At 41.5% G+C, this 22911-nt stretch overlaps 2 protein-coding genes across 4 annotated transcripts; one reads left to right on the forward strand and one right to left on the reverse strand.

Annotated features, from left to right (window-relative positions):
• Positions 1-7868: 7868 nt before the first annotated feature.
• On the reverse strand, positions 7869-14878 carry C3H11orf71 (chromosome 3 C11orf71 homolog). The gene has a single exon (XM_075966018.1). It carries the CDS (start codon positions 14727-14729, stop codon positions 14382-14384), a length of 348 nt encoding a protein of 115 aa, XP_075822133.1. The 5' UTR covers positions 14730-14878; the 3' UTR covers positions 7869-14381.
• Positions 14879-14948: 70 nt separating this feature from the next.
• On the forward strand, positions 14949-21872 carry Rbm7 (RNA binding motif protein 7). 3 transcript variants are annotated; one of them, XM_075966015.1, is made up of 6 exons: positions 14957-15143; positions 16122-16238; positions 16336-16498; positions 17361-17448; positions 19266-19356; positions 20607-21872. In XM_075966015.1, the coding sequence occupies exons 3-6, from the start codon at positions 16438-16440 to the stop codon at positions 20964-20966; spliced, it is 600 nt and encodes a 199-aa protein (XP_075822130.1). In that variant the 5' UTR covers positions 14957-15143; positions 16122-16238; positions 16336-16437; the 3' UTR covers positions 20967-21872. The 3 variants fall into 3 exon arrangements, with proteins under 3 accessions (XP_075822129.1, XP_075822131.1, XP_075822130.1); XM_075966014.1 differs by lacking the exon at positions 16122-16238 and having other exon boundaries at positions 14949-15143; XM_075966016.1 differs by lacking the exon at positions 16122-16238 and having other exon boundaries at positions 14949-15143; positions 19266-19360; positions 20607-20854.
• The last annotated feature ends 1039 nt before the right edge of the window (positions 21873-22911 follow it).

The raw sequence follows: 22911 nt of genomic DNA on the forward strand, positions 1-22911 counted from the left end.
TTTACATCTAATATCCACTTATGAGTAAGTACATACCATGTTTGTTATTTGTATTTCTGGGTCTGAGTTACCTCACTCAGGATGATTTTTTTCTACTTACATCCATTTGCCTGTAAATTTCATGATGTGATTTTATTTTTACTGCTGAGTAATACTCCACTGTATAAATATACCACATTTTCTTTATCCATTCTTCAGTAGAGGGACATCTAGGTTGTTTCCAGGTTCTGATTATTATAAATAATGCTGTTATAAACATAGTTGAGCAAGTTTCCTTGTGGTGTGATTGAGCATTTTTTGAATATATGCTCAAGAGTGGTATTGCTGGGTCTTGAGGTATATTGATGCCCAATTTTCTGAGAACCTGCCTTACTGATTTCCATAGTAGCTGTACAAGTTTGCACTCCTATCAGCAGTGGAGGAATGTTCCCCTTACTCTACATTCTCTCCAACATAAGCTGTCATTAGCATTTTTATCTTACCTTTCTGACACATGTAAGATGGTATCTCAGTGTATCTTGATTTGCATTTCCCTTATAGCTAAGGATGTTGAACAGTTCTTTTAGTGTATCTCAGCCATTTGAGAGTCTTCTGTTGAAAATTCTCAGTTTAACTTTGTACCCCATTTTTGATTGAATTATTTGGCATTTTGATGTCAAGTTTCTTGAGTTCTTTATGTATTTTGGAGTTCAGCCCTCTGCCAAATGTGAGGTTGGTAAAGATCTTTTTCCATTCTGTATGTAGGATGCTGTTTTGTTTTATTGAAAATGTCCTTTGCTTTAAAGAAGCTTTCTAGTTTCAGGGGGTCCTATTTATTAAGCGTTGATCTTAGTGTCTGTGCTTCTGGTATTATATTTAGGAAGTCGTCTCCTGTACCAGTGTGTTCAAGGTTACTTCCCACTTTCTCTTCTATCAGATTCAGTGTAACTGAATTTATGTTGAAGTCTTTGACTCACTTGGACTTGAGTTTTATACAGGGTGATAGATATGGATCTATATGCATTCCTCTATATGCCACCATCCAGTTATGCCAGCACCATTTGTTGAAGATGCTTTCTTTTTTTTTCCATTGTATAGTTTTTGCTTCTTTGTCAAAAATCATATGTTCATAAGTGTGTGGATTTATGTCAGGGTCTTTGATTAGATTTCATTAATCCACATGTCTGTTTTTATGCCAATACCAAGTTGTTTTTACTACTATAGCTCTATAGTTGAGCTTGAAGTCAAGGATGCTGAAAACTCTGGAAGTTCCTTTATTGTACAGGATTGTTTTAGATATCCTAAGTTTTTTGGTTTTCAATATGAAGTTGAGTATTGTTTTTTTGAAGTCCGTGAAGAATTGTGTTGGGATTTTGATGGGGATTGCACTGAAGCTGTAGATAACTTTTGGTAAGATTAGAGAGCCATTTCCTATTCAAACCACCATAGATCCTAATCTCAGAAACATAAAAAGCAACAAAATAGCAACAACAAATCTGTATCTTTAGAATGCATACTTGTGGAAAGACCAAGTTTTATCAAATGGCCTATAAAGCAAAAACCAAATGGTCATAAGACCTACAGTTCATTCAAACAAATGTTTGAATTTGATGCTGAGGGAAAGAGGGGCTTCAGTGTTTGGGATAGAAGTCTTTGAGATGCCCAAACTCCCTGAAATTACTCACTAAGTTTTGTGTTCATGGGATTATGTACATTTTCCCTAGAAATTTTATCTCTTCCCTCTTGGTTTGTTACCATTGCCCTTCTGGGGATTAGATTAGTTCAAATGGCAAGGGCCTATGTACACAACCGCTGTGATCAATGGGGGGAAAGGAGTGTGATTTCTTCTGCAGCCATGGGCATGGGAGAAAGGATTAGCTTGGCTACCTGACTTTTGCAATTTAATGGATGTATTTATGGTGGAATATTAGAGGTGACTTGTCTTGATCCAGAAATGCTAAATTTTTTTAAACCTGAACTACATTTTCAAAAATTCAAGATGCATTTTGCAAAGCAAGGGGAAATAAATTCAGGCTGCTAGCTTGGCAGCTGGTCTGGATACAGTAGTTTGCTCTGTTTACTCTGTCAGGAAGCCAGTTCCATTTGATTAAATTCTGAAATTAGAATGCATGCACGCTGGAAGATAGCAGCTTCATGCTTTTACCCGTATGGAAAATGTGATTAAGGAAATGAACTCAGAAGCTGTAGCGCCAGAAGAGATCAATGCAACAGCTGTATTCAACCAGGCTCAATGGGTTAGACCTTTACTTTATTAAAATGGATGGCTTTAGCAGAGAAACTGTGTCCACATCACAGTACTGTTGTATTGCTCTGAGCTCAGTCCGAGAAAAGAGCCAAGTTGGAACTGCCATAATATTTGATGGCAACGGAGCAAGTGCAGATCTGTTCTCACTCCACAAAGCTAAAATTAAGCCAAAGGAGAGATAATTAAAGAATTTATATGCACAGTCTTCCCACATCAACGTACTGGATTCTTTTCAAAATTGCTAGTATGTTCTAATTTGGCAGATTTTCCAGAACAAACTACACAAAAACAATCTTGAAAGCCTGTGTGAGGCGGCAGCATCTTCCACTTTGTCTAAAGTGGAGTGGACTGTGGGTAATAATTGATATGTGAAATATCGTTAGAGACCAGATCTGACTAGATAACTCACAAGAAGAGTTTCACTATGCTTAGTTATACAGTTACCAGAGAGGATGAAAGGAATTTATTAGAAAACATTTAGATTATCAGCTTAGTTATACAGCTACCAGAGAGGAAGAAAGGAGTTTATTAGAAAATATTTAAATTGTTGCCTATCCTATGATTGCCAACTCTTGACTTGGGCCACAGCAGGCCTGTTAATGAGTTGAAAAAGCAGCAGATGTGAAGGGAGCATGTCCTAAGAGATGCTCAATTAGGGGATAACCTAGTAAGAGTGTATGGCATAGGTCATCATTCAGCACACTATGCTCCAGAATGTAATCCTTAAGCTTCCTGTGTTAAGGAACTGTTTAAGAACTTGCAAATGTGATCAGATTCTTTGGAACACTTTCATGCCAAACAAGAATCTGGTGCAAAAGGCAGAATTCTGCTCATTTGAAATTCCCAGGGGAACTCTGAAGTGCAGACAACTATGGCTTTAAAAGCCAAGGGATCTCATTTGTCAGGTTTGTGTGGCTAAGACTCCCTATGCACAAGTTAAATGATGTCTACCTTTTAACTTTATTTAAATGTAACTTATTTATAACAAATGCATTTATTCCAAGTTATGGTTTGATGGTGTTTTAACTGTGGCATATGCTCATGTAATAATCGTCACAATCCAATGAAGCATGTTCTCATCATTCTTTATAAAATTATTTTGTGTCCTTTACCACTCAGTCTCCACCCTCAAGCAATCATAGATTGGCATTTGCCAATGCAGATATGTAGATAAGGTAATATGACTAACAAAGTTTCATATTCAGTTATTAATTATGTGTAACAAAAACACTGATGGAATGCCCATGACCAAAGAAATGTGCAGAAACATGTGAACGTCTACATGGAATGGCAAATGAGGGGTTGCAAACTCAGATGACTTGATTAGTCAGGCGGGGAACTGAAATGTGTGGTAGTTGTACGGAATGGTAATTGAAAATTCCTGTCCAAAAAAAGAAAAGGAAGAAAGAAAGAAAGAAAGAAAGAAAGAAAGAAAGAAAGAAGAGGAAAAAAAGAGAAAATTCCTGTCCTATCAAAAGTCATTCAAATGTTTTAGTTTTAACTACAAGCTGGCAAAATGGCATCAAGAAAATAAGCTATTCACAGAATACGTGCAGAATAACATCACTTATGTTGTTATAAAGCAGGTGAGATGCTTTATATTATACATGAAAGATATTCATAAAGCAAAAGTAAGTTAAAATAATTAAGCAAAGGAATGCAAAAAAATTTGCATAGTATCTGGAGGAGATGTGAGCTGGTCATCCCAAGGAGCTAAAGAGGGGAACCTAAAACATTTTCTTTTAATTGAGGGATAAAGTAAGTGCATGGACTCTGATTGCTTTTTACTCATTGTCTTAGCGTGTCTATTGCTGCAACAAAGTTGGGGAGCCTGGCAGTGGTGGTTCACGCCTTTAATCCCAGCACTCAGGAGGCAGAGGCAGGCGGATCTCTGTGAGTTTGAGACCAGCCTGGTCTACAGAGGGAGTTCCAGGACAGGGTCCAAACCTACAGAGAAACCCTGTCTCAAAAAAAGTTGGGGAGAAAATGCTTTTGGAGGGGCTTACATTTTCATATTGCTATTCACTATTGAAGGAGTCAGGACAGGAACTCAAACAGAGTAGGATCCTAGAGGCAGGAGCTGATGCAGAAGTCATGGAAGAGTGCTGCTTGCGGGTTAACATCCCCTGATAAGCTCAGCCTGTCTTCTTATAAAACCCAGGACCACCAGCCCAGGGATGGGCACACCCACAGTGTGCTATGTTTTTCCCTATCCATCACTAATTGAAAAAAATGCCTTACTACTAAATATCATGAAGGGATTTCCTCAACTGAGGCTCTTTCCTTTCTGATGACTCTAGGTAGTGTCAAGTTGACCCAAAGCTGGGCAGTACACACATCTTCTTTTACATGCAGCAAATAATGTATAATTCATCTTTTTAAGAAAAGAGAGTGTTAGGAGAGAAACAGCCTGAGGATTTGGCTACTGGCTACCCTGGGACAATAAACACAATGACCAAGGGAATTAGCTTAGAGGTTAGGCTGCCTGATCAAATTTCACCCCCTGCTCTACCTCTAAATAGTTTTGTGCCTTGGGGCAGGTTAGCAAAGAATTACTAACATTCTCTGCTAACCAAGATCCAAAGGTTAAATACTGCCCTCTGCCAGTTTAAACAGCCCTCCAGCTAAGAATAGTTTGCACATTTTAAGTGGTAAAGAAAACTACCCTCGACCATTGCCCTGGAGCTGTGACTGGCTTTAGAAAGCAGTCTTTGCTACAGGACTCCATGAGTCTCTGCTAAAGCTAAGCGGTGAAGCACTTTCATATCAAACTGAGAAGACGGTCTAGTTATTTCAACATCGACTAAATAGTCTAAGGGGCTGGAGAGAAGGCTCATAGTTTGCTTCCCAGCACCCAAATGGTGCTCACAACTGCGTCGAATTCCAGGTGCAGGGTATCTGACACGGTCTTCTGGCTGCTGCTGGTTTCTGCATGCACATGGTGTGTGTAACTGCAGACAGGCACACAGATATTAACATCAAAACACAAACAAAACCACCAGCTTACAACCTAAATGATCAGGACAACCTCAAACTGTTCCAGATACTTCTTGTGCCGTCAGAACAAGTCACAGCCTCTGTAGCCACACCGATATTCAGTAGATTTATTTTCTGTGCTCTAACTAGAACCTAACAGCATCTTATGGAATAGGATGAAAGTGCAATTTTTTCATATTTCAAAAGTCATTTAACTGTGCAATTGAGAAGCTTCCACCTAAATGTCAATTGGAAGCAATTAATCTGCAATGTAATGACAGGCTGAAAGGCAAATATCAAGAGAGGGGTTTAATAGTATTGTCTAAGTGCCTTCCAAGCAATGAATATACTCAATTAAACCATATGCTCAGAGATTCTTATCAGTATTTGGCAGTATCTATCTGTATGAAAAGACATTTTCAAAGATGAAATACATAAAGCCTCATTAAAACTCTGTTAACAGATGAGCAGTTGCTGCTGATTTGATAAGGAACACAACTTTGAACTCCAGGTAAGGGAAATGCTATTCGCTACCTCCTACCTCAGCCCAGAATTTCATCTTCTCCTTAGAATTACAATAAGTTGTATTCAATTCTTCTTATGTGTGCTGTGGGAGCCATAGGACGATGTCATGTGTCTTCCTTCATTGCTATCTCCATGATTCCCGCATGACAGAGCCTCTCACTGGACCTGAAGCTGGATTTTAGCTAGGTTGGCTGGTTAGCATGCTCCTGTGATCCTGTGATCAGCCTGTCTTTGCTGGGTTTACAGCCCCATGTAGTCATGCTCAGTTTGATGTCAGCGCTAGGGACTTGAACTCAGCTCCTCATGTCTGCACATAAAACCATTGCACTATCTCTTCAGCCCACCAATTACTCTTATATTTAATTAAAATAAATTATGTAAGTTCCCATTGTTGTACTAGGAATAATGAACTAAAAGTGTGGGGTGTAAACTCATCAGATCAGAGACAATATGAAAGAAAGTGTTAATAAGGAACATATATCCCAGCACTCGGGAGGCAGAGGCAGGTGGATCTCTGTGAGTTCGAGACCAGCCTGGTCTACAGAGCAAGTTCCAGGACAGGCTCCAAAACCACAGAGAAACCCTGTCTCGAAAAACCAAAAAAAAAAAAAAAAAAAAAAAAAAAAGGAACATATACTGTGAGAGACAGAAACAGGCAAAATTCTAAGGGAGAGAGAAGAGGGAACACCTTGAAATAAAATGGGAACCCTATTGTAACAGTTATTTGACCTTGTTGTGTGGACACTATCTGGACAGGTAAGAAGTTGGCATATCACTATCTTGTTAAGCAAAAAAACTCTGCAGCACCATCTGTCCTTCCTGAGACCAACCATGGGAAGTTAGGATCTGGGTATTTGTACAAGGCATTACAAGTCACTGGGGATAGCTCTAAGCACCATAGCCTAATTGTTAAAGACTGGTGATATTTGTTATGTTTAGCCATTTTGATTCTATACCTATACAGGCCCTAACTTTGTCTCTTGGCTCACAGTATTTGAAATATTTCCTAACTGGCTCTTTACAAAAAAATTGCTGCCGGGCGATGGTGGTGCACGCCTTTAATCCCAGCACTTGGGAGGCAGAGGCAGGCGGATCTCTGTGAGTTCTATACCAGCCTGGTCTACAAGAGCTAGTTCCAGGACAGGCTCCAAAGCCACAGAGAAACCCTGTCTCGATAAACAAAAAAAAAAAAAAATTGCTAACCCATCACAGTATGATTGTGATGAATGGCTAGAGCAACCTCTGTGAAGTGGCTCGCAACAATACAGAATGGAGGAGTACCCACATTCTTTACTAATAGTCTACTCTGGGCATGTTCTCCATGCCTCCACTTTTCTTATTTATAAATAACAAAAATGCTAAATGTTGTAAATATTCACATGCATAAGTGCCAGCCGAAATCTTGGGTTAGGATCTAACTTTTTATTACAGTCTCAGAGACAGTTTGGTTGAAAATTGAAGCAAACTTTAAAGCATAATTTGCTTTAATGTTACACACATCTACTCCAGTAAGATCATCTTATACCAAAGTGCTAACAAATACTATCCTCGTGGCTAGCAAGATGGTTTGACAGGCAAGAGGTAGTTGGTACCAGTCCCATCTCTGGAACGCATGTGGTATGACAGAATTGACTTGGATGGCCTCTGACCTCCACACAGCTGCCATGAAGTGTTGCATACACATGCCAAATTAAAATGAAAAAATACTGCCCTTGCCTTCTTGGAATCCTTCTTCAGTTTTGATTCTAAGGAGAAATAGCCTATGATTTTTTTCCTTTCTTTTGGTTTTTTTGAGACAGGGTTTCTCTGTGTAAGTCTTAGCTGTTCTGGAACTAGCTCTAATAGACCAGACTGACCTTGAACTCACAGAGTCCACCTGCCTCTCCCTACAGAGTGCTGGGATTGAAGACGTGCGCTGCCACACGCCCAGCTGGTCTATAAAGTCTATTCATTCATTCACTAAAGAAGCACTATTTCCTAGGGCAGACTTTTTTTTTTAATTTGCTCTGTCTGGTTTTATTTTTTTCCTTTTTTTTAAAATTTATTTATTAAAGATTTCTGTCTCTTCCCCGCCACCGCCTCCCATTTCCCTCCCCCTCCCCCAATTAAATCTCCCCCGCTCCTCAGCCCAAAGAGCAATCAGGGTTCCCTGCCCTGTGGGAAGTCCAAGGAACCCCCACCTCCCTCCAGGTCTAGTTAAGTTGAGCATCCAAACTGCCTAGGCGCCCACAAAGCCAGTACGTGCAGTAGGATCAGAAACCCATTGCCATTGTTCTTGAGTTCTCAGTAGTCCTCATTGTCCGCTATGTTCAGAGAGTCCGGTTTTATCCCAGGCGTTTTCAGACCCAGGCCAGCTGGCCTTGGTGAGTTCCTGATGGAACATCCCCATTGTCTCAGTGTGTGGGTGCACCCTTTGCGGTCCTGAGTTCCTTGCTCGTGCTCTCTCTCCTTCTGCTCTTGATTTGGACCTTGAGATTTATGTCTGGTGCTCCAATGTGGGTCTCTGTCTCTGTCTCCTTTCATCGCCTGATGAGGGTTAATATTCAGGAGGATGCCTAAATGTTTTTCTTTGGGTTCTCCTTATTTAGCTTCTCTAGGATCACTAATTATAGGCTCAATGTCCTTTGTTTATGGCTAGAAACCAAATATGAGTGAGTACATCCCATGCTCCTCTTTTTGGGTCTGGCTTACCTCACTCAGGATAGTGTTTTCTATTTCCATCCATTTGCATGCAAAATTCAAGAAGCCCTTGTTTTTTACTGCTGAGTAGTACTCTAATATGTATATATTCCATACTTTCTTCATCCATTCTTCCATTGAAGGGCATCTAGGTTGTTTCCAGGTTCTGGCTATTACAAACAATGCTGCTATGAACATCGTAGAGCATATACTTTTGTTGTATAATAAGGCCTCTCTTGGGTATATTCCCAAGAGTGGTATTGCTGGGTCCAGAGGTAAGTTGATCCCGAATTTCCTGAGAAACCGCCACACTGCTTTCCAGAGTGGTTGCACAAGTTTGCATTCCCACCAGCAATGGATGAGTGTACCCCTTTTTCCACAACCTCTCCAGCAAAGGCTATCATTGGTGTTTTTGATTTTAGCCATTCTGACAGGCGTAAGATGGTATCTTAAAGTTGTCTTGATTTGCATTTCCCTGATCGCTAAGGAAGTTGAGCATGACCTTAAGTGTCTTTTGGCCATTTGAACTTCTTCTGTTGAGAATTCTCTGTTCAGCTCAGTGCCCCATTTTATAATTGGGTTGATTAGCCTTTTACGGTCTAGTTTCTTGAGATCTTTATATATTTTGGAGATCAGACCTTTGTCAGTTGCGTGGTTGGTGAAGATCTTCTCCCAGTCAGTGGGTTGCCTTTTTGTCTTAGCGACAGTGTCCTTTGCTTTACAGAAGCTTCTCAGTCTCAGGAGGTCCCATTTATTCAATGAGGTCCTTAATGTCTGTGCTGCTGGGGTTATACGTAGGAAGTGGTCTCCTGTGATAGGGCAGACTTTATAGGCATAAAAAAAGTAGGCATGTTGAATGTCTCCAGAAAATTTACATTAGATGAAACAGAACATAGCGCATCTGTCCCTGAATTTGGGTGTGAAGCATTATAACATGAACAAAGGGTGGGCTCCAAGACAGGAAAACCAAAGATGGAGGGTAAGGAGTTGCTAGGAAGGCACAGTATCAAATACTTATCACACTTGCCCAACTCTTCAGTTTCGTATACTTCCAGTTTAGCCTGGTTAAAATTAGGTTTTCCATTGTAGATTCAATTATTAAGTTTAACAGGGAGACAAAGGGTGACCTAGTTAGGGGATGAGGGAAGCTAGGTGTGTGGCAGAAGTGAAGAGCCACCCAGAGGACTACAGGACCTGACAATGTAGATTTGTGAGATATATATATATATATATATATATATATATATATATATATATATATGTTGAATGGTTCTTAGTCACTATGTACTAGGGACTTTGAGGTGATTGAGAACCCAAAGGCAAAATATTTTTCTGATTTAGATGTGCTGACTAAAGGAGCGCTGCCCTCAGATATTCCAGGGTAAAAGTCCAACTAAATCATCTTTTTTTAAAAAAATAATCATAGTATCCCCAAGAAATAACTGTGCTTACCTGTCTACATGAAGAGACATTGTCATTATTAACATCAGTCTCCATCCTGTGTCTGGGGATCTGCAGTTGTGTGTTTGTCCCCCCGCCCGTACCTGCCCAACAGGACATTGACAGGTACAGGTCAATCCTGTGCAGAACAGCTTAGGTTTCTGTACCTTGATGACCAAACTCTTTGCCCAAGAACACTCTGAAAACTTATTGAAATCTTCCCCACTGTATAATTTACAATATATGAGAAAATGTATCCCGCTAAAATATTAGCAGTATCTCCAGTTATTCTTGCAGAAGAGTATCTCTCTGGGAATGAAATATGCAAAAATTAAATGTACAGAGCTGTCAAACACTGCTTCAAATAATGCAAAGTGGTGCCTTCCTCTGAAGAAGCTATTTGAACTTTAAACATGCGTCACACATAGGGTGACCTACGGTCATAAAACATTTATCACTTGCCAAATTCACTGTCCTTGCATCATTTCCAAAGTTGTAGCTTTTATATCTAGTGAAGGACTTGAGAACAGACCGAGAAACACTGAGTGGTTGTGACAAGGGGAGGGAGGGAAAGGGAAGAGTGTAAGAAGAGAGTGTGTCGAGCTACATACAGGTCGGGGAGTGGAAGCCATCACAGGGACGAAACATTCAACTACTTGAGGAATGACATGGCTATTAGCTGAGGAAGAAAGACCTTGTAAATGAACAGGGAGAGGTAGAAAGGTCAGGGCATCGGAGCCATATTCAAAGTTCTGCATTTTTTACAAACAAAAAGAAAACAGTTTTTACAGAAACTGGAAAGGCCAAAGATGCATCTTGTGTTTCAAGACAGGGTTTCTGTGTGTAGTCCTGGCTGACCTGGAATTTGCTCTGTAGACTACGCTGGCTTTGAACTCAAGAGATCTTCCTGTTTCTGCCTCCTGATCTCTGGGATTAAAGACCTGGGCCACCACAGCTCAGTTCCAAAGATGTATCTTAATGGGGTCTGGAAAAATGAACTGTGTGGGACTTGGCTAGAAAGACACTGGGGTCTTCAGATGATCACTCTTCTTTCTTGTATTTACTTCCTTTCTTCCCCTGCCTTTCCTTCTACACTCACTCTTGTAAATACCATCTAATACTAAGGGGAAAGCTCATTGGTCTCCTTTTGTTACTAGTTCCTTCAATGGTCTCATTTAAAAAAATTAGTATTCATTTATTATTTTGTACCTGCATGTGTGTATGCACATGTGCTGTTGCGTAGGGATCAGAGGACAATTGTAGGGAGCAGGTTCCCTCCGTTCATTGTGGGATCCAGGAATGAAACTCAGGTCCTTCAGGCTTTCCACAAGCTTCTACCTTCTCTCAATGGCCCACTGGTCATTTTAGTATTTTAATTCTATACAGAAAGCATTCTAAAAGGAGCCCACTTCAACACAGCCATACAGCTACTTAACCCCAGGTGCTTATAAAGACATGCTAACTTTCCAGACTATTCTTAGAACTCATGTCATAGGTCAGCCTGTGCAATGCCAGCACTCCAAGGCCACTCACTCTGTGCATGAGCCTAATGACAGTCTGTTTTTGGCAGCACTGACTTATCCATTTCAGCTAACTTCAAAGGTTTCTGTTGGTTCCTGCTTTCACGGTGTAGTCATTGTGACACACTAGCTTCCACACTTCTCCACATACTAAGGACAAGGATTTGGCATCCATTGACTCTCACATAAATAACAAGAGTTTATGTGAAGGCTCTCTTCCTTCCCAAGGAAACACAATAAACCTTGTTACAGTATTACCCAACCAAATCCAGACTCCTGATGACCATATAAACACCAGAACAGAAATGAAGACAACTTCCTCCAGGTCCTCCTTTGCCCAAGTGCACTTTTAGGTATTCATGACGGGTTTTGTTTCTTCATTTACAAATCTCAGGTAGGATACATTCCATAAACAATTTAATGCCAAGCCACCTCCAAGGTGAAGAGTACTTAGCCTGTCATTATCTTTAATTGGCACCCTCTTTCATACTATATAGTACCCTCATTTGCTGAGGTGCTACCCTTTTTAATCATAAAATTTCTTAATCCCTGCTTTCCAATGTTTAACTTCAACAGAATGTCTTCTTAGTAGAGAATTAGACAAATGGGCAAGACAAGTCCTTTAGCCCTACTTTGCACTCAAAGCATTTGATAAACTCAGGATTCAGCCTCTTCTGAACTCTCTGGTAGCTAACTTCCTGCCTTTGGAGGTGGTATTGTCCAACACGAGACATCTCTAACTTTTGGGACTGCGCTATTTCTTCAAGCTTCATTTTACTATCCCTCTCCAGTCTAAAACCCATGGCATATAAGTGGAATTTTCTCAATTATGACTTCTGATTAAAGCTCAGCTAGTTTCCTTTCAGGTATCTGCAATAGTTTTGTTATAAATTATCCTTAGCCAGGCAGTGGTGGTGAACGTCTTTAACCCCAATACTCAGGAGGCAGAAGCAGGAAGATAAGTTCGAGGCCAGCCTGGTCTACAGAGAGAGTTTCAGGACAGGCTCCAAAATTAAACAAAGAATCTCTGTTTCAAATAAATAATCTTCAGAAAAACTGTCAAAGTAACTACCCCAAGCTGTGTCTGTGTTGCATGGTTCAGGACCTTGGCTGAAAGGCCACAAGTTCTATCTCAGCTGGATGACCTTGGACTACCCCAGCAACATAAATATCCTTCTTACATACTATAAAGAGCCAATAAGAGCAAAGCCACAGATGTATCTTGTTCACTACTTCATTCTAAGTGCCTGATGCAGACAACAGCATGTACAGAATAATTCAATCAGCTGCACCTGCCTCTAACACAATGCCACACACTCAATGAAAAATAGCTAATAATATTCTGCCAGCATCCTTCCTTTAGAACAATTTCCGATCTTTTCCCTGTACCAATCACTCTACTGAAATTCTCACTTAAGATGTGGTTCTATCACTGTGTAGTATATGGTGATTTTGCTGTATCTCAATTAAGTGAGTCTGAATAGACAAGGGTCTGAGAATGAAACAAAAATCCCACAAACTTTCTCCCAGTACTACTCTGGGGAACAGCATAGGAACGATCAGCCACCTAAGATAACCATAGTAACAAGTATCATGGGAAGCAATCACAGCCAATACCAAATGGCATTATTACATTTAGTGAACAGTTCAGTATGGCCATTTCCTATTATCTTCTCCATTCAGAATGCACTCATGGCTCTTGAGGGCAGGGATGTGTGAAGCTGACCTACTGCTAGGTACACACCTATCACTAGGGATGCTTAGGTAGGATTTCCAGTTCTAGACCAACCTGGGCAGTACAGGAAGGCCCTAAGTTCCAGGACTCAAGAGTAAAGACAAAAGACTTCAGGTGATCATAGTGAGCAGAAAAATAAGGAGTGGCTGGGACACAACTTAGGCCCCACTAGTGTATTTTGTACCAGCATTCATATTAAACTTGGAAGTTAATGACGTGACACACTGGGTGGTGGTTGGCGCATGCCTTTAATCCCAGCACTTGGGAGACAGAGGCAGGTGGATCTTTGTTTGAGGCCAGCCTGGTATACAAGAGCTAGTGCTAGGACAGGCTTCAAAGCTACACAGAGAAAGCCTGTCTCGAAAAACAAATACACAAACTAAAACCAACAACAACAAACAAACAAACAAAAACTTGGAGTTAATGACATGACTCATATAACAACCCATTTGAAGTCTTTAGAAGAGTATGCACATTGGCTTAACTTGAAATAGTACTTGTGTTTTGCGTGTCTGTCCAGATCTGGTGGGGCACACCTCTAATCCCAGTACTTGGGAGGCAGAAACAAGTTTGTTGGTCCAGAACAGCCAGGGCTACAGAGTGACACCCTGAGGGGGGAAAAAATGAAGTCTGTAGACATTAGTAAAAAACGGAGCACATGGGGGGAGCGGGGAGGAGAGCTATGGGGACCCTGTGAGGTGGTGAGGAAAGATGTTAAGGATAAAGCAGTGTGATAATTTGTTTTCCCTAATACAAATTGAAGGGCAGTCAAAGGTAAAGAGGAAGGTAGTTAAGAAAGCTTGAGTTCAGGGAGGGTTGTGGAAATCAGATACAGCTGTATTGAGTAACTGTCACTCAAGCTGGGTGTGTGGCTCTCGCCTGTAAACCTCAGCACCTACAAGGCACCGGCAGGCAGAAGGAACGATTTCAAGACCATCCTTAATACATGGCAAGTCTCGACCAGTCTGGACAAGAGACTACATTCAGTCATTTAGAAAATCCCTCCTACATCCTTCTTGGCCCAATAAGAATCGCTATTAAGACGCCCGCAAACTAGCTAAAACAGGTTGGCCTGGAACTCAGAGCCCGTCTCCTGAGATTAAAAACGTGTGTCACTAAGCCCAGCCAAACTCTACTTTGATAGGCTATATTAACCGCCAACCTCGGTGAAAATACACCAGTAAAAATAAAACTGTCGTTACAGCAACAAATGATTTCAGAGAGGCCTTGTTTGCAAGCTACGGGAGAGGAGGCATTAGTTCTACGCCGAGATGCGGGCTGCCAGGGCAGTTCCCATGGCAACCAGACGCTGCTGCAGCACACTTCTTAAGAGGTCGAGCTTGACGCCAGGGATCGGGTAAGGCGAGAATCTGCCTTGGCGACTTCGGCTGCGGCCACTGACGGACATTCGACGTCTGTCGGTCCGAACGCTGGGTCGCGCTGGCGGGCGAGGTCCTGCCTGATTCGGTTCAAGACTAGTCACCAGGAAGCTGTCTCCGGAGACCATCGCCCAAGCCGTGGTAGGCTGGTTGAGATCTCCCTGGGAGGACCCGTAGGCCACCCTGTTGGCTTGATCGCCGGCCGACAGAGACGCCGAGTTCTGAGCCATCTTCAAACACCGCCCGCAGTGTTTGCTTGACGCACGTCGACCAAACTGGGCCTTCGGCAGCGCCGCAGATCACTCCAGCCCGCGACGGAGGCAACCATTAGTGACCCCAGCCGCCATTTCCAACGCAACGGCGGAAGGAGCCGCCGCCGGAAACGGGCTCCTCCCGCGCGCATGCGTAGCGGCCCTGCGCTCGCGCGCGACGGGCGTTTACGTCGTGACGTCAGAACGAGAGGACGCGGGTGTCTCAGAGAGCGTAGTACGATCGGCCGGTCGCCCGCGAGCAGTCCGACTAGGCCCGAGTCTGGAAGCCCGGCGGAGATGGGGGCGGCGGCCGCGGAGGCCGACCGCACTCTGTTCGTGGGTAACCTGGAGACGAAGGTGACCGAGGAGCTCCTCTTCGAGCTCTTCCACCAGGTAAGGCGCGGGCACGGTCCTAGGGCGGCTGGGGCGGTCAGGGGCCCAAGTCAGGAGCGGAGCGCGCCAGGCCGGAACCCTGGGGCGTTCGGGCCAAAAGTGACGTCTGATGATGTGGGTGTCGGCGTCTTCGTCCCGGTGAAGGTCCAGGGACCGAACCGCAGCATTGCTTTCCCTTTCCTGTGTACCTCGCCTTCTCTTTGAGTTTATTGGGCTTTGCTTCGTCTCACACGTTTCCGCTTCTCTGTTCGCTTAACTTGCATATGAAATTGCAGACATTGAAGTGTTTCTAAAACTCTATAAACTTAACGTAGGAAAACAGTATTGGCATGTTTATACAAAAAGTCCGAAAAGTTAGACCCATCCTGCCCTGCTTTATGACTCAATCTCTGGTTATAGTTGATCGATGTGGAAATCAATTTTTTTTTTAACTTTTCGAGAGACAGGGTTTCTCTGTAGCTTTGGAACCTGCCCTGGAACTAGCTCTCGTAGGCCAGGCTGGTCTCGAACTCACAGAGATCCGCCTGCCTCTGCCTCCCGCGTGCGCCACCACCGCCTGGCTTTTAATGAGATCTTGGTTGTTCTGGTGGAAGCTTCACCCCAGCTCCTGGCATCTTTGTACCCAAAGGGTCTGAAATGTCCTGGTGAAAGTTCCACCCCAAGCCTCTTCCCCCATCTCTCTCCAAACCCTGCCATATCTCGGCCTGCCAAATGATGAGGGCTCCCCCAGAGGGTATTTAAACTGCCCCCCCCCCAAAAAAAAAAACAGACATGGTTTTCTGATCTCTTTTTCCTGTCTCCTCTTTGGGGCGCTGGAAAATCATCCTGGAGCGTTTTATCCCTTAAACTTGGACTTTTTTCTAATTCGGTTTGATTTGGTCTGATTTGGATTGCTGCATTGGCGAAGAGGCTTATCAGGGTGCAGAAACTTTTCATTGATTACATACTATTGTTTAAAACTTTGTGTTCTCTTTGTAGTATTTGAGAGAGAGAGAGAGAGAGACAGTCTCTGTATGTAGCCTTGGTAGCCTGGGACTCCGAGGCTGACTTTGAACCAATCCTCCTGCCTGCACCTCCTGACTACTGACAATACAGGCATGTGCCACCGTGTGCTTGCATTATTGTTTAATTCTGAACTTTCCGTGTTTTCCTGAAACTGCCTTGTTTAAGTTCTGAATCCTTTTCTTTGTAGGCTGGGCCAGTAATAAAGGTGAAAATTCCAAAAGATAAAGATGGCAAGTTGAAACAGTTTGCATTTGTGAATTTCAAACACGAAGTATCTGTTCCTTACGCCATGAATCTTCTCAATGGAATCAAACTTTTTGGGAAGCCCATCAAAATTCAGTTTAGATCAGGTAATGACTCAGGTATAGTGGTAATAAAGAGAGGCATTTGCTTTCTTTTGCTTTCACTACTACTATTCCAGGGGTTTTTGGTTTGCTTGTTTTTTGTTCTGAAGACAGGTATTTTAGGCTAGCTTCAAACTCACTGTGTAGCCAAGTCTGGCCTTGAACTCTTGATCCTCCTGCTTTGATCTCCCAAGTGTTGGGATTGTACTCCCAAGTGTTGGATTGTACCGGTTGATGCCTGACCAGACTTCTATTTTAAAGATTGGATTAGGGAGCTAATGATGGAAATACTTTAGATTTTGCTATTTCCCAGGGTACTTTGTGATTTACAAACAGTGATTTTGTTGCTGCTGGGGTTTTTTTGTTTGTTTGTTTTGTTTTGTTTTGTTTTTGAGACAGGGTTTCTCTGTAGCTTTGGAGCCTGCCCTGGAACTACCTCTTGTAGACCAGGCTGGCCTCAAACTCACAGAGATCCGCCTGCCTCTGTCTCCCGAGTGCTGGGATTAAAGGTGTGTGCCACCACCGCCTGGCTTTGCTGCTGTTTTGTGAAGATGGGCTAAGGCTTTCCATCCATGCAGTCCCGCAGTACAGTGTGGAGATCAAAATAGCATGGCCAGATTGGCTGTTTCTACATTAGGTAGTATCTTGTTTGGAATGCTTTCTTTTTCTGGTATTACCTACTTAAAAACCCGTGAGGTAGTCTATAGCAATTTGAGTGATGGTTTTCTTTGTTTTGTTTTAGTTTGAGGGCGGTTGGTGCTGCTTTTAAACTGTTTATCTCTTTTGGGGTAATTTAGACTGGATGAGACATTTCAGATTGTTGTTGGGCTTTTTGGTTTTCAATTAGAAATTTTAAATTATGTTTTAGGAAGTAGTCACGCCTCTCAGGATGCCAATGTGTCATATCCCCAGCATCATGTCGGAAATTTAAGCCCTACCTCCACATCTCCTAACAGGTACTGTTTCTCACTAAGTCATTTGTCAGACAGTTTCTGAGGGAATGATTTCCTTCAGAATGCTCCAGCTGTTTTGCCACTGGCTCTGCTGGATCAATGTCATGCCTCTGTTTTCTAAGGAGGCTGGATGCAGATAGATTGTGTGGTTATTTGCACTAAATGAAATGCAACTATAGTCACGTGTGTTTGTAAAGACACGTCCTACCCACATAAACAGATGGAATTGAGACAAAAAATACTTGTCATAATGATTATTCATAAAGGGCTTTCTTTGAAGAATTGAGCACATACCTGTTACCTATCGAGCGCCTCACCAAATCCTTTCTGTGTATGATCTCGGTTACTTCTCGAAGCAACCATGAAATAGGATTTCTCTCTCTCCTTTTGGTGCAGAAAGTATGGAATGGAGGTTAACTTGCCCAGATTTAAGCAGTGTGTGGAGACAAACCTGGTTGGTCTGATGAAGCCACAGGATGATACACTGCCAAGTGGAACTTCAAATTTAGATGAGCACATGTACTTCGTGGCTACCTGTTTAATTACTGTAATTAGTTCTCTCGAGAAGTAGAAAATGCTTTGAGGGAGTTTTAACAGCAGGAGATCATGCAGATGGATGAGGAACTGAAAGAAGCCAGTGCAATGAAGGCAGTAGGGAATTTTGATGAAGTACATAAAGACTGAGTAAGTGTCTCATAGAGCTACAGTCAAGTTTTGGAGGATTTATTCTGAACAGGAAGAAAGCATTAAAATATTTTTAAGTCAAATGATGATACGAAGTTAGAAGTTTAACGAGTTACTTGGTTGCAGTGGGAGAAGAATGTGTTAGAAAAGACATTAGTGAAAGAAATACCAATTAGAAAGCTATGGGCAAGTGACCTTGTGGGACTGTTGGATCAGAGTTGGTTTGGATTAAGGCATTGCCAAAGCTGGAGAGAAATGTTGGAAGGAGGAATTATAAAAAGCATTAGTACAAAAACATTGCTTTCCCTGTGTTCTTTTTTTGCCAGCCAAAATCAGTTAGTGGTGTTTAAACACTTAATCAGTTGACACTCTTTAGCTACTTTGATATAACAGTCAAAGGTATCCTAAATGGAGCAAAGATCTTCCTGTTAGAATTTCTTGAGAGGGTTGAGTAAGTATGCTAGCCACTTCTTTTAACTTTAATCATAGGCTAGGGTGGATTATTTTAATACTCTGGCATAAAGTAAGCTGTAATTTTTGACTCTCTTAGAATCTGGACACATGATCTGCTCTGAGCCCCCCCCCTGCACAATACCCCAGAGAAAGTAAAAGAGAGCCCCCTTTTTCCTCCCTACCTCCACCGAGTCTAAATCAGCACTAAAATGAGGAAACAAATGTTATCCAAACCTTTTCGCTTTAATGTCTCAGTGATACCTACCTCCCTAATTGCTCAAGTTAAAGTCAAATTTAGTTTCTTTACTATTTCCTTCATTTGTAGCTAGACAAAAAATCTCAGTCTGAACGATGTCATTGGCTTGAGGACCAATACGTTTTTGTTCTGTAGAGTCAAGTAGTTAATACTAGCCCTGTTGTCTTTGTATCTGTCATTGTATTGGTAAAGATAATAGGTAACACAAGAGGAAAACAGTGTTCCCAGAAAACATGATGTTACAGAACTTTAAATATGTCCTTTTCAGAAAGGCTGTCCTGATCTCCAGCTATTCCAATCCCCTAACACACAGGAACTGTCCTTGTCTTAATCAGTTTCATCATTGAGAACTGTCTTGCTCATAACTTACTGGTGTTGAGTGTTTGTTGAATGATGACCACTCATCATTCCTGTTTTCTCTTTGCAGCTATGAAAGGACAGTGGGTAACATGACTCCTTCAGCACAGATGGTCCAGAGGTCCTTCTCTTCTCCAGAAGATTATCAGCGGCAAGCAGTGGTAGGCAGTTTTTTTCCCAATTGAGTTGCTAAGACAAAGTATTACTTTGGCTAAAGTATTCCTGTTACATCAGACAAGTTATCACTTCTCAGTCAGTTTTATTACTTATGTCCTTTCAGCATAAGTAACTGTTTATTTTATTTTTTTATTTTTTGGTTTTTCGAGACAGGGTTTCTCTGTGGCTTTGGAGCCTGTCCTGGAACTAGGTCTTGTAGACCAGGCTGGTATCGAACTCACAGAGATCTGCCTGCCTCTGCCTCCCAAGTGCTGGGATTAAAGGCGTGCACCACCACCGCCCGGCAAGTAACTGTTTAATTCTTACTACTTTGTTGAATATTTAGGCTACCATAATCATTACAGTTTTAATAATTTAACACGTATCTTCTAGACCAGCTTATCTGAAGTGGTTTTTGTAATATGAGACCTACCTTAAAACTCAAATCAGCTGTCTTACGATGTTTCTTTTCTTTTTTGTGGCAGTCTCACTATGTAGCTCTGCTGTCCTGGAGCTCTGTATTCCAGGCTACCCTTGAACTCACAGAGATCTGCCTGTTGCTGCCTCCAGACTGCTGGGTTTAAAGGCATGCGCCATTATGCCTAGCTTTTGTCATCAACCCTTAACAGCTTCTAAGATGCAGGACCTATTTCTGCTACTGTAGCTGTCTTTCTCAGAATCCATTCTGGATCTGCTGTGTGCTTCTCCCTTGTAAAGATTTCTTTTTGTTCAGTTTATTTTCTTAACACTCAGATTGTATGCCACCTTCACAGAGATTTTCCTAGTGCTGGTGAGTGTCTAGTGTTTCCTGTGTTTGTTATAGTGATTCATAGTATAGTCATTTTGAGTGATGGCTTAGGATAGTCTTGGAAATAAGTAGTATGTCTGAAACTTTGGTATTAGACCACATGTCATTCATCACATTTCGCTTGGGATACATCTGGGCAAGGGTGATTTTGATTTTTCTTTATTCTATGTATTGTTGACTGACTAATCCATTGGCTTTGCTGTTAAGAAGTACTTACAGGGGGCTGGAGAGATGGCTCAGTGGTTAAGAGCATTGCCTGCTCTTCCAAAGGTCCTGAGTTCAATTCCCAGCAACCACATGGTGGTTCACAACCAGCTGTAATGAGGTCTGGTGCCCTCTTCTGGCCTTTAGGCATACACGCCAACAGAATATTGTATACATAATAAATAAATATTTAAAAAAAAAGAAGTACTTACAATTAATGCTTCAATTTTTTTTCTCTCTCAGATGAACAACGTTTTCAGACAGATGTCATATGCTGGGAAATTTGGTTCTCCACATGCAGATCAGTCAGGATTTTCGCCATCAGGTCAATCACATGGTCATCCCTTTAACCAGTCTTCCAGCTCCCAGTGGCGCCAAGATACATTGTCACTACAGCGTAAAAGACAGAATTCTCACCCCTACCTGTCAGATAGACACTATAGTCGTGAGCAGCGCTACTCTGATCATGGGCCCGACTATTATTACAGAGGAGGCCGAGAGGATTTCTACTATGACGACAGGAACCATGATGGCTGGAACCATGACTATGATAGCAGAAGGGACGGTAGTAGAAGTGGGAAGTGGTCCTCATCTCGACACTAGCAAGCATTCCAAGGACAGTTTTTACAGGGCCATTTTAGGCCCTTTTCATTAAGTTGTTCTGGAAATATTTCTAAAACTGTATAGAGTAGCCCCACAGTTTTCCACCTGTCTTTGAAAAAGAGACGACTTTAAGCCTAGCATCAGTTTCCTACAGAAGGCAGGACTGAGCTCCACATTTGTACCTCAGGGCTTCTGAAGAGGGAGGATTCCACACAAAAGAATGTCCCACCATTCCAGTCACTTCAGTCTAGGGAAGATGAACTGTATAGATTGGTTGTATTATAAAGCAAATATTTGAATTATCTCACCCTTTTGTGTTGCAAAGATTTTCTTGGTAATGAAATCATTTTGGTGTATATAGTAGGAAGTATCCAAGTTGGTAGTCTGAAATGACTATCTGCATTTTGTTAATAAATGAGAAAATGGAACTCAGTAATCCGTTTTATTAACACTTTATTTAAAACAGTTTATTGGTTTTGTTTGGGGATAAATCATTTTCTAATTCAGAATTTAAGTACAAATTCTGTGGTATGCTCTTGAATTTTATCACAAGTATACATTATAAATCTATACTAGTTCATTCTAAGAACTTTAAAATCCTTTCATTAAATTATATTTGATGTATGACTTGTCACTCAGGAAGTTAAATATCTACATGTATATTTTTACATAAGAAGACAGTGTTGATAAATTCTTTTTAGAAGACAGTAATGTTGATAGATAAAATGGCAAAATGTTTCACTGCAAGGATTATAGTTTTGAAATTTTGTTTAATAATACTTCCATGTTTCAAGATGCTTGTTCACTGTAAAATCGTTTTTAAGAATTCTGTGAAAAATGTGGATCCTCTTTATACCAGCATTTATACTATGTTCCTTTTTAATATATTAAATACATAAAAAGAGACTGTGTCTTTATTGGCAACACTGGTGTCAGAGGTATCCAGTAAGTTAGTAGTGAACTTTCAATCATGTCGGTTTCACACTTTGGTTGGTAAGATTGTTCATCTTACGGTATCTTCTGTAGATTTGCCTTGATGCACGGCTAGACTTTGTCAACATAGGTTATGGTGTATAGTGCTATGAACATTCCTTTATCTGCTCTCTACAGCGAGATGTTCTAAGTGTCCAGGCTCTGTGTCCCCACTTGGCATAGTGTAGCCAGATTAATAAAACCCAGAGACAGAAATTGGGGTTCAACCTGAAGGTCAGAAAAGCAAAACAGCCAGCCACTGGCTTTTACCTCTACCTCAGTCTGAAATGGCTATCTTGCTTCCAGGAATCTCAGAATGAGACCGTGTCTGTGAACTGTCTCCTCCCGTTTTGTATTCCTACAAAAAGTGTGCATCACTGGAATTAAAGGCATATACTACCTGGTTTCTATGACAGGCTAGTGTGGCTATTGGGATTAAAGGTGTGTGTCACCACTGCATGGTTTCTGTGAGGCTAACCAGGGCGGCTGTTTTACTCTTTGATCTTCAGGAAAGCTTTATTAGAATACAAATGAAATAATGCTATAGCATAGGTTAAGTTTTGTTTAGTTTGCGTAAGCAGTTTTATTTCTTAAAAGCCTGATATTTCTAGGTATCTACATGGAAATGTAGTACTTTATTGGCATTTATCTAGTTTAAATTAAGTCATGTTGATCCACAGGTGATCAGAATAATCTTGGCTTAATGGCTTCTCGGGGGCTAGCCTTGGAAGATCCAGTGATTATTTTCCTTCAGTTTTACCCAGTTGAACTAATAAACTAAATATCTCTACTTTGTAAACAGGGCAAGAGAGCCTCAGGATTCAATATAGACAACAGTCGAAAGCTCTGTTACTATAACCCAGAAACCTCTTTTAGAAAGAATTAATATATATACTTAGTGTCTAGGGTGTACCCTAAATTCTCAGTGGTGGGGCTATTAGTGTCAGTGTTCTTAAAAATAATGTGCAGCAGG

This window comes from Microtus pennsylvanicus, chromosome 3 (assembly GCF_037038515.1).
Source record: "Microtus pennsylvanicus isolate mMicPen1 chromosome 3, mMicPen1.hap1, whole genome shotgun sequence".
Lineage (NCBI taxonomy): Eukaryota > Metazoa > Chordata > Mammalia > Rodentia > Cricetidae > Microtus > Microtus pennsylvanicus.

Coding starts and splice junctions, on each gene's coding strand:
- C3H11orf71 (XM_075966018.1), bottom strand. CDS start 14,729: ATGGCTCAGAACTCGGCGTCTCTGTCGGCCGGCGATCAAGCCAACAGG.
- Rbm7 (XM_075966014.1), top strand. CDS start 15,048: ATGGGGGCGGCGGCCGCGGAGGCCGACCGCACTCTGTTCGTGGGTAAC. Junction 15,144..16,335: donor TCTTCGAGCTCTTCCACCAG/GTAAGGCGCGGG, acceptor TTTTCTTTGTAG/GCTGGGCCAGTAATAAAGGT. Junction 17,449..19,265: donor ACCTCCACATCTCCTAACAG/GTACTGTTTCTC, acceptor TTCTCTTTGCAG/CTATGAAAGGACAGTGGGTA.